Genomic DNA, 12,182 nt, shown 5'->3' with positions numbered 1-12,182 from the left:
CCCGACCTTGGCCTTATCTGTGTGGATTCAAATTCAGGTGCAAATGGCATTTGCACTGCAGTAGGTGCATTTGTACACTTTTGTGAATGACATTTTATGACTTGGGTTCCAAGGATATCACAGTGTGATGAAGTGATACATTAGATAACCTACCATTCAACTAAACACTATGTCAGAAGCTTGGTTGCATAGAGAGAGGAGTCAGTAGCCGAAAGAAAGAAGTAATAATGCCACTCTATAGATCATTGGTACGACCTCATCTAGAATACTGTATTCAGTTCTGGAGGTCATATCTCCAGAAGGATATAAAAACTATAGAGCCTGTACAAAGAAGGGCGACTAAAAAAGTGCATGGCCTACAGCACAATACTTACCCGAAAGAGTTAAGATCTTTATATATAGTTTGGAGCAGAGAAGGGAAAGGGTGGACATAAAAGAAACTTTTACATATATCAAGGGTTTTAACAAGGTACAGGAGGTAAACATTCTTCAAAGGAAAAGAAATATTAGAACACGAGGACATGGACTGAAACTGGAGGTTCAGAGGAAATTTGAGGAAAAACTACTTCACAGAAAGAGTAGTGAATAAGTGGAATAGCCTCCCATCAGAGGTGTTAGAGGCTAATACAGTAGAGCAGTTTAAACATGCTTGGAATAGACATAAGGATATCATTACATTAAAGTACCAAATAGGGTTTGAGATTACCATAGGTTAATAAAAAAAAAAGTAAAAATAATGGGCAGACTAGATGGGCCAAGTGGTTCATATCTGTCATCAAATTCTATGTTTCTGTGTTTCTGGTGATCACCTAATAAGGCACTGAAGAAATTATATTTCTGGTGTTTTGTTCAGATGCAACTCTACAAATCTAAGCCTTACTGTAATGTCAACAAGCTAATCTTGCACTTGTACTATTCAAATGTATTCTCTGTACTAGAGACCTCAACTGTTTCATCCCTACAAATTATATATTTGTGTATGATATTAAGGAATGTGTATTTAAACTTTCTAATTTTTAGACTATAGACAATGGGGTTCATAACAGAATTTAAATGGGACAACACAATACTCAAGAGCAGAACAGGTTGGAATGCATCAGATTGTACAACCTCAGGGTAAAAATAGTTTATGCAGTTCAGAATAGATATAGGTAACCAGCACAGGACAAAGAGGCCCATAACCAAGGCAAGTGAGATTGTAGTTTTATATTCCTTGCCATAGATTGACCTTTTTACTTGGAAGACGGAGATATTTTGTTTCAGATGTTTTCGTATTATGAGGAAGACTTCGACATACAAAGCCACCATTGTGAACAATGGAACGAGGACCCAAATAAAAAAACAAAAGTATACAAGGTAGTCCAGACTCATGACACCTGGAAAATTACATTTCAGGACGCTCCTTTCTTCTTCTCCAAGGCTGGACCTATTGTTCCATCCAAACATTGGAACCAGTGCCCCAATTGCAGACAAAGTCCAGGAGAGAAAAATAGACAAATAAATCCTTTTTTTGGTGACCAACATTCTATACCTGTAAAAACAAAATAAGATGATATATTACATATTTTCTTAAAGTCAAACATTAGAACAATGAATTAATATTTACCTTAATGTTTAAAATGTATTTGTTTTTGTCCTTGTTTTTCTCTATTATAAAATGTTAATATTGGTGTGTCACAATAAAATTAACCACATGGAATGCATATCTACATGTGTGTCATTGCATCGAAAGGTTGGGAACTACTGTCGTAAGGTTTTTAAAGTTGCCTTACATTTTTCTTTAAAGTGAAACATTGAAAATCCTGTTCATTTGATTTGTAATTGCATATTCATTTTTTAAAGTCATCTTAGTATTTATAAATATTTTGTTGGTGAAATTGACATGTTTTATGTAATTGCAATTTTTAGCAAAACTTAGTGATTTCAATAAATTGTGTCTTTCACACAGTTCATCAAATAAATATATAGATATAATTCAGTGCCATAGACTACTACTTCACTCCAAGTATAAATGCAATGGGAAAGATATATAAAAGCAATTATATTAAAGAGAACCTTTCACGTTTTGACATCTTAGTGCACTATGTAAGTGTGCAAGAAAAAAACCCTGGAGTTTTTCAACGCTGCCTCTGTTCAGGAGAAGAAAATAATAACAAGCTGCACTCTTTATGCTGTATAGATTCCATGTGGTATATTTACTAAACTGCAGGTTTGAAAAAGTGGAGATGTTGCCTAAAGCAACCAATCAGATTCTAACTGTCCTTTTGTAGAATGCACTAAATAAATGATAACTACAATCTGATTGGTTACTATAGGCAACATCTATACTTTTTCAAAACAGTTTAGTTTAGTAAATATACCCCATGTGTCAGATGGTCTGAGTTATGCTCACTCCTGGGCAGTTGTCTCTTTACATGAAATGCAACTGAAAGAAAGACGTTTGGCAGCGAGAATAGTGTAGACTGCAGATTGACTTTCACACTGTCTCTGAATTCACAGAGTGGAGGGAGCACAGAAATACTTTTTTGGACTCTTAAATGGTGCACTTGGCATTATACAAACCACTAATAAAACTAAATGTGACAGGTTTCCTTTAAGTGTGATGTAAAATGTTTCTTTATTTGAGAATGCCATAGACATGATAATGAAGTACACAAATAACATTTTCACTTTTCTCAAATTATCATTTTGTCTAAACAAATTTTCAAAATCAGAAGCATTAAAATCATTCTCCATTTCAATGCAGTACATAATATTTTCCCAACACTTATTTTATCTTTTGCTAACTTATTTCCAGTTTTATGTTGAATAACATCCAGAGTAGCAATACTGAAAGCATTTTACATATTAATCTGCAGATAAATCAACCTCAAACTACAATCTGCCAAATTTGCAAATTTGCCAGAAATGACAAACTTTCTTAAAGATAAATTCAATACTAAATCTGATTTTTTTTTGGGCATAATCAATTTTCATGGGACTTATCTAGAGTTGAATGCAATTTACCTAAAAGCGTAGGTATAAATGACATCCGTGAAAAGTATGCAATGAGTCGCAGGTATCCTAAGATAGCCTTGATATGATACGGTTGGCACACTTTAAGCGTATTTTGCATACTGGCTGCAAACTAAATAAATGGGGAATAAATTTGTGCCCACCCCCCATACAAAAAAAAAAGTAAAATCAGCTTTACTACTGCCAGCCTAGGCATAACTGGAGGGAAAAAAAGCATGGGGTCCCCCCAAAATACCGTAACCATCACTAGTCTATGCCAGCGATGAGAATGTAACTATAGCAGGTTGGGGTCACCCTGCCATAGTGACAAAACTAACCCCCTGGGTTGAATTCTTTCCTTTTTTTGGGGGGGTTTTGCAGGTTCTGTGCTGATAATCATCATCATAGGGACACATCTTGCACCAGGGGAAAAACAGCAGCACTAGATATGTCTCCTAACAGGCATATCTGCAGCTGCTTTCTACTCTGCATAGTACATAGGGTGTATAGAATGCCCCTACACTCTTCCATTCCACCTCTCTACACGTAGAGAGATGCAATAGCTAGATACGTCTATGTATAGACCTTAAGTACTCCATTTTCCTGAGCATGCAAATCACAAATTTCAGCTCCCACCGTATGTGACTTGAAAGTTTACAGTAAGGAGTTACACAGGATTTCAGCACTTAATCTTGCACTCACCTATCACACAGGCTACAGATCTCACTGAATTACCCCCAAAACTGTTATCTCACATACATACACACCTAATCTCTACTACCCCTATTGTATTAAGACAATAGGACACCAAAATATTGTCAAACAAATGTACATGCTGGCACACACTATTCCCCTAGTTAGCAAAAGGTTTGCCAATTCACACACCATCAATTAAAGAGTTAACACAGTTAAGCACTCAAAAGAGTAACACAGTCAAAGCAACACTTCACTTCACTTCATAAAAGGCTTATTGATTCGTTAGAGCGTTGAGGATAAAAGTTATTAAATTTTAGATTTAATATAAAAAGGAACAGGGCATAGGGTATAAATAATGTCATAAATGACATACACACGACATACAGTACATTAACAGTTACCAAAAAGGGATAAAAAAATCGCAGAAATCTAAAATCCGATTGATCTCATACTCCTCCCCATGCTCAGTGTTCACCGGAACCAGGGAAGCAGGTCTCTTTACATATTTGTTTAGGATGAGCGGCATGAACAAAGAAATGTGAAAAACATTATGAATCTTAAGTGACAGAGGGAGGTGAAGTCTGAACATGACTGGATTAATGATTTGTATCTGAAAAGGCCCAATATAACGAGGAGCGAGCTTCATGGTAGGAACTCAAAGTCTCAAATTTCGTGTGGGCCACCACACTTCGTCTCCAACTTCAAGACTAGGAACCGCTCTGCGGTGGCGACCAGCGCTGCACTTGTAGCGTTGGAGGATTCCAATAACTTTGATCTAGCCTGAGACCATATTTGGGAGAAATCCTGAATGAGACTCTGCACGACCGGGAGAGAAGAACCAGGTCGAGACAGTTCAGGTAGGAGAGGGTAGAGCCCATAGGTGAGAGAGAATGGAGACGAACCAGTGGATTCATGCACAAGGTTATTATGAGCACATTCTGCCCAACACAGAAAACAACTCCATTCAGACTGATTGATTGAGAAATAAGAACTGAGAAAGTGCTCCAGGTCTTGGATGACCCACTCGGTCTGGCCGATGGTCTGAAGAGGGTAGCCTGATGAAAATTTTAGACCGACACCCAACTCTTTGCAAAGTGAAACAAATTGAACTCCTCTATCAGAGATTATATCCCGGGGACAATAATGAAGGCGGAAAATCTCTTTGATAAAAAGATTTGCAAAAAAAGAGGCTGAAGGTAGTCCCTTGAGAGGGATGAAATGAGTCATCAACTACTACCCAAATGGTATTGAATCCATGACTAGATGGTAGATCGGTGACAAAATTAATAGAAATACTAGTGCATGGTCTCTCTGGAATAGGAAGTGGAACCAGAGGTCCTGATGGTGATTGCCTAGTCGTCTTATGTCTGGCACAGACTCCACAAACAGAAACATAAGCTTGCACATATGCCTAGATAGACGGCCACTAATAATGCCTAGAGATGAGTAAGATGGTATTCTTGACACTAGTATGACCGGTGAAAAGGGATTCATGGGCCCATTTGAGAGCTTTAAGACAAAGCCTCAAAGCAAGGAATGATCAGCCAATGGGAGGGACTTTGGATGAGCTTCTGGTGAGGGCCACAAAACTGGCAGGGTCAGCACAGTAGAGGTATAGATGATTCTTAAACCTTCGGTCCTGCTCTTCAAGAGTCAGATGAGAATACCTTATTTGCAAGGGCTCCTCAGGAGGAATAGTTGGGTTTTGAAAGGTGGGAACCAAGCGTGGAGCAGCCCGGCAAGACAGTTCCCGTTCCTGAGTCTGTTCCAGAAATCGGATATCAACCTTGACACATAAAGAGATGAGGTCATCTAGGCTGGCAGGTAAATCCTTAGAGGTCAATTCATCCTTAATTCGATCTGCCAGCTCCTGCCAGAAAGCTGCTAAAAGTGCCTCATTATTCCAATTTACTTTTGAGGCGAGAGTCCTGAACTGAATAGCGTACTGGCCAACATTGAGACTTCCCTGACGTAGCTTCAGAATACTGAATGCTGTAGATGCAACCCAACCTGGGTCATCGAACACTTTTCTGAAGGACTCAATAAAGAAAGAGGGATTCTGCAAAAGGGGGTCAAAGTGCTCCAAGAGAGGGGAGGCCCATGATAGTGCTTGATCCATGGGCAACAAAATAATGTCTGCCGCCTTGGCTCGTTCAGTAGAAAAATTTCCAGGGGATAATTCGAACTGGATGGCACACTGGTTGAGGAACCCTCTGCATCTCTTTGGATCACTACCAAATTTGTCAGGAGGTGGAATGTGAATCGAACTAGCAGAATTTGGATTAACTGAAGAAGACGGGCTGGCAACAGAGGATGTGGGCTGGAGGAGTCAGAGTTCTCTGAAGGGATCCAGACTTGTAGCCAGTCCCTCTAAATACTGCAGGAGTTGCGTCAAATTAACCTCCTGTTGATCGACATTGCGTGCCAGCTGCAGCAGAAGGTCAGCGACGGAGAGATCACCGGTGCCTTCAGTATTGGACATGGGCAGAGTATACTGTTACAACCACGAGGATGGAGATGGTGACACCTACTAGCAGTTGGCGCTACTGAGTACTGAGACGCAGAGTCTAACACGACTCTAGTTTTCATCAGGGACCCCCACAAGGAAGTATGGAGGTGTGCAGGTCACGGCTCTCAGTATCAGTTAGCTGGAGAGGTGACCAGCGAGGCAGTGGTGACGGTGCAGCAGAATACAGGGTGGAGGCCTGGATGCAGCAATGCACACACAAAGGATAGTTAGCAAAACCGGGTCAAAACCAGAGAGACAGTCACAGCCGAAATCAAAAGCAGAAAAATGGTCAGGAAGCCGAGTCAGAACTAGGAAATCACTCTAAGCCAGAATCAGGAGCCAAAGAAGAAGTCAGGAACCGGCCGGGGTCAGAATCCAAATGAGCATACAGGAAACAGGAACAAAAAACGCAGGAGCAAGGCAAAAGTCCAAATACTCTGGCACTCTAATGGTGTTAGAGTGATCTTTAAATAAAGGGAAGTACTCCTTGATTGGTGCTGCGGTTTTCGGCGGTAAAAACGCAACCAACCACTAGCAGGGAATGAATGTCTCTAGTCACTATGTGACAGAATGTGATGCTCTGCACATGCATGCAGATCAAGACTGGTTAAGTCTCGTCGACATGCGATGGAATGCAGTGCCCTGCACATGCGTGCGAATTAGGACCATAGAATGTCAACGGGACGCGGGCATCTCAAGGGGGCAGGCGTCCGTCTAGAAGTAAAAGCAGGACGGTACCTGACACAGCTTGGTCCTCCTGATTTTGCCCATACCAGGCTAGGTTGGCTACAGTATTGCTGGTTTGACTCATGGGGTGGGGGGACATACTTTTATAGGGTGCAGGGATTTATGTATTTATAGCCAGTGCAAGGGTTTTGCTGCTGCTGCTGATGGTTCCATAGATTGTAAGCTTGCGAGCAGGGCCCTCTCACCTCTTTGTCTGTTTTACCCAGCTTGGTTATTACTGTGTTAGTTCCTATTTGTAAAGCACTATGGAATATTTTGGCGCTATATAAATGATAGTGATGATGATTATCTACTAAATAATGAGGAAAAACACGTGAACCCCCCCCCCCAAAAAAAAAAGCAAAAAAAAAGGGAAACCAGCTCTAGAGCTACCAGCTTGGATGGTATCAGCAAAATTGGGGGCACAAAAAGTATGGGGTCCCTCTGAAAATTCCGATACCTGCACTAGACTATCCCAGCCAGGGCTGATGGCACTAGAACAGGGAAACCCACAGCATGGGATCCCCCTGCCACCGTGAAAACAAGTCCTAGTCTGGTCAGCACAGGGCTGAATTCTTTTTTTTTAATGGAGGTTGCAGTCTTAAACGTATGCTGTTTTACTGCACATGTTTAATTAACGTTTCACATTTCACGCTTAGGACTTAAGTCCAACAATACATGAGCCTCATAATTTCTTGCCTCACATATTCACAAATATCTGTACTCCTGCTCGCACCACTTACAGTACTTTACTCATGAAAGTATATACTAGAAGTACACAATGGCTATTTGTATCGCGTCTGCTGGAACCTAAACTACTAACACTAACTATACACTTCAATAGCAATACTTGTATATGTGAATATGACTATACAACTCAGTCATATTACACAAAAGTTATACCCTATTTATGCACAAACACTGTCACATTCTAGTTTATTTATATAATCTTTAAGACATAGGATGAATAACATAGCAATCAGTACATAACGATTATTAAAGTGAATCCCACACTCACACACGGTATCGTCATCATCATCGGTATCTACAAATGCAGTTGTACATTACAGCCTACCCAAACAGTACATAGATATAATCCTACTTCTTTCTCTCACTAACTGCGCACAGACCTTTGCTTTCTGTGCCACACCATTCTGGACATCCATTTTCAGAACATCCAGTTACTCAGGGGAGAGTTGGCAAATTTTAGCCCGGTGGACAAGGCTCCAATCAGCATTCAATTAGTCACATTGTAAAGGAAAAAATATGCAGGTGACCCAGTCCAAAGTAGCCCACTATGGAACCGGCCCGGAGGCAAATGCCGCTCTGCCCCCCAGCCTAGCCGGCCCCTGCAGTTACTTCATGCAGTGCTCTACGGTTACCGGCAGATAAGTATTTCATTTTTGTACAGACAGAATGTCAACCTACAAAACTGTTTTTTTGATAATCCCATTTAAGGATTTCATCTTTATTTTTGATAACTGCTGTATATTCATTAAATTCAACTTGTGCATATTTTTTTGTTATACTATCATTTATATTTTTTGTCCACTCCTTCTCCAGTATCACACAGTGTTTTTCTGTCTCTTTGTTCTCCCTCCTGGACTGTAAAACCACATTATCTATAACTATCTAACTCTAATTTTACCTTCCTTTAATTTCCACTGCACAACTCCCTCACTAACTAAAGTTTTTCCCTTTCCATCTTTCCTTGTGTATTGTAAACCTTCTGCTTCTACTCTGCCCCATACCCTACTTCTCTGTATTTCTAACAATTATATGTGTTTTACATTTTTTTTTATTCTCTCTGCTTATTAAATTCCCTTCTTAAATTTACAGGATGTATGTTTGGCAATTCTCACATTTGGGAGAATGTATACCTTCTACTAGTTGATGCTACTGGGCAAAGAGGCGCAGAATCTAACACGCCCCACACGTGCAGGATGTGCAGGTCGTGGCCCTCAGAGCCAGTCACTAGCGAGGTAGCTGAAATCACAGACAGAGCATAGTGAACAAGCCATTACATGAAGCAGAAGGGTAGTCAATTTAACCAGGATCAAACCAGGAGATCCAAATGGAATCAGAACGTGAGGCAAAGGATTGGTCAGGAACATACAAGTCAGCAACAGGAAGTCCAAAATAGAAAGGTACCAGAAGGGAAAGTAACTAACAGAGACCAGGAACAAGCCTAGAAGCGATTCAATACTATGGCACTAGATTAGTGCAAAATCCTGTCTTATCTAGGCTGCCCAGAGGTATTTCCAGTGGTCAGTTTGTCACACTGACCGCCAATATGACTTTAAAAGTTACTTCCTATTGCCTAACAACGGAACGCTTCTATTCTATCTAGCCGGCTATTCTATCTGGCCAGAAATCACATCCTATTGCTAGTCAAAGGAGTCTGTCCCCGCTGCAAAGAATGAGAGCAGGGATGGTGCCTGACAAATGGGAGTTGTTGGAAGTTATATTAATGGGCTCCTGTCCTGAGCTGTACTGCTGTAGACATTGCACTTCTGATTCTGCCAGAATCCAATTCCTGATATTAATGTACAAGATAGGCATGTGAGGCCCCTGATGCAGGAAGATTTTGGTGTGAAAAGCACCTCTAAATGAAACAAATGTCATACACAAACTTGTTAAATATATAGAAATAAATACAGATAGTGTCACATTTTGACAATCAGAGCAAATATTATAAATGCGCAAGATCACATCCCATGAAAGAGCACAGTCAGTTGAATGGAGCATATAAGAAGCAGCACATCGGTAGATATTCTCTGCAATATTGAGGTTTATTCAGTTTAGATGATTATTTACTCTTTTGTCCTTTACCCTTTTTTGTAGCCTTCATTATTATTTTTATACAGCAGTCTAGGTATGGTTAGTACTTCTCATTGTAGCTGGGATACAAATATCAGATATACAGTTTATTGTTAATGTTTTTCACTATATATATTTATTTGCACATCTACATGAATATATCATGTAAGTGCATTCATTTGTATAGCATATATCTGTATGTCTAAATGCATGGGCTAGCGATGTCAAGACAGTTATAACTGCAGGCATGGGCTCGCTGGGCTGGGGAGCTGGTAGTCATCTCCCACCCCAGACGGTCCCATAGTGGGCTACCTTGGGCTGGGTCACTGGGCTACCTGCATTTTTTTCCTTTAAAACATTCCTAATAGACTGCTGAGTTGAGTCTCGCCCCCAAGGCTAAAATTTGCCAGCCAGCCACTGACTGCAGAGATGACTACTGATGGGAAAAGCTAGGAAGATTTGGGTGTTCCTTGCTAAATGCGGGCTAACCATGGCAATGCGCATCACAATGCAAATGCAAAAATGACATTTCATATTGCAGGACATCAAATTTAAATGTCTTTAAATGGCCAGCTGTAGCGCCCTATCCCCAACAAAACAACTTGATTTTTACACAGCCTTACAGATGGTGTGATACAATATTTTTAATGTGGTGCTTTTTGCATTGACCACTCAATTTACAAGTAATGTAAAAAACAAAGAAAACATAATAAAGACAAAAAAATGTTCACGTTTGTAACATCATATCCCCTTACTCTCATGATTACTTAAATACATAAATGAGGCTGTAATGAGTAGTATTTTAGGGGAAAATGGTAAAAAAAGTGATTGTATTGTAGGCAGAACTTGGATGTGATGTTTGTACTTTTGGCAATCAGAATAGTTATTTAATAAATCTTACCTGTTTGGTAACTTTATTCTCACATATCTATCAGCCGCTATGGACAATAGAGACAAGATGGAGGCATTGGTAAATATGATGATCACACAGCAATTGAACAAACAGGTATGAAAATATAATTGTATCTCCAGGTTCAAGATAATTGCCAGAGGCATAACAAATACTCCGACTGCCAGGTCAGCCACTGCCAGTGACACTATTAGGTAAAACGTTGTATCCTGAAGAGCTGGATTCAGTTTCACTGCACAAATCACCAAAGTGTTCCCAATGATAGCAAGAACTCCAATGATGGCCTCTACTGCAATGTACATATTGGTGAAGCTATCTGTGACTGATGTTTGATTAGACATGTTAATAAAGGTACACCCCTTGTATCTGTAAGAAGAGATTTTACAAGGTGTCCTAGAGTGAGGACGTGTACCTCAATGCCTTACTAAGTTATTGCCTTCTACTCTTAAATATTATCTGCATCTAAAAAAAAGCAAAAAAAAAAATATACTTGCCAAAAAAAATTGGTTTTCTGAACTGAATGGTAATTTACAGAACTTTACTAAAAATGAAAACGATACTTCCTTTTTATTATATGAACTGCTTTTGATAATTGTCTAGCTTCTAACACATTTGAGAGGTGTGAAAGGACATACATTTATTAGCAGGTTTTTTGGGTGTTACCTATGAATATAAATTTCATTTGATGTTATCTGAAAATAAAAGTAACCACAATAGAGGTGTTTAAAAAAAACATATGCTTTCTAGTAGATTATCATCTTCTCCTCGTGAAGGTCTACTACTCCTCACATGACCTGAGCTGATTTATACACATGCAGTCCACCTTCATATTAGTCCCTGCACCCTAAAAAAATATGTTTCTAAAAAGGCTTTGGACATAGTCTGCGCTGCTGATATTAAGTTAATACCTTGTGATTTCTGCTGTACTAGAGTGTACTTGTTAGCCATTATCTCCTCAACCTGCTGCCACCCCAAAAATACCTAATATCATAATGCTATAGGTTGTAACTTCTACTGAACTATTATTGGTTGGGAAACTATTAGTATTGTTTTACCAATTGAAAGGTCATACATTCCTGAGTGAAAATTGTCATTGTGTTTTGTAATTTTTGGTTACCACTGTTTGTTGAGCTCCAGTTACTTTGTGACTTTGTCCAAAACCATTAAGGGATTTGGCAGGTCTACAGTTCAGTATCCTACCTATACAGTATAGCCTTCTAATGCTACAATATTACAAACTCATTATGCCACCAACAGACCCAATATTCCACCACAAAATAATTAACTATTACTGGTGCTGATACTTTTAAATCTTATTTTCATGTTCAAGTTTCAGATCAATTTTTCCGCAGTCATGTATATGATACAAGACAGCCATGTTTCTTTTTGCATTACAAGTATACCTGATGGCATACAGATGTAGCTTGTGTAAACATGGCAGCCAGTGTCTCACACTGCAGTTACTGTAACACTCAGAACTGCATTGCTGAAGTGTAATCTTATTCTATCACCCTAAGTTATATCGAA

The 12,182-nt window shown here is 39.5% G+C and overlaps 1 protein-coding gene across 1 annotated transcript; it reads right to left on the bottom strand.

Moving 5' to 3' along the window:
- Positions 1 to 551: 551 nt before the first annotated feature.
- LOC142140392 (adenosine receptor A3-like) lies at positions 552 to 10,996 on the bottom strand. The gene is made up of 2 exons (XM_075198163.1): positions 10,647 to 10,996; positions 552 to 1,531 (listed from the first exon to the last, which is right to left on the bottom strand). The coding sequence occupies exons 1-2, from the start codon at positions 10,994 to 10,996 to the stop codon at positions 913 to 915; spliced, it is 969 nt and encodes a 322-aa protein (XP_075054264.1). The 3' UTR covers positions 552 to 912.
- Between the last annotated feature and the right edge of the window lie 1,186 nt (positions 10,997 to 12,182).

This window comes from Mixophyes fleayi, chromosome 2 (assembly GCF_038048845.1).
Source record: "Mixophyes fleayi isolate aMixFle1 chromosome 2, aMixFle1.hap1, whole genome shotgun sequence".
In the NCBI taxonomy this organism is placed as follows: Eukaryota; Metazoa; Chordata; class Amphibia; order Anura; family Limnodynastidae; genus Mixophyes; species Mixophyes fleayi.
The sequence above is the reverse complement of the archived record's forward strand: the minus strand, read 5'-3'. Positions and strand labels throughout refer to the sequence as shown.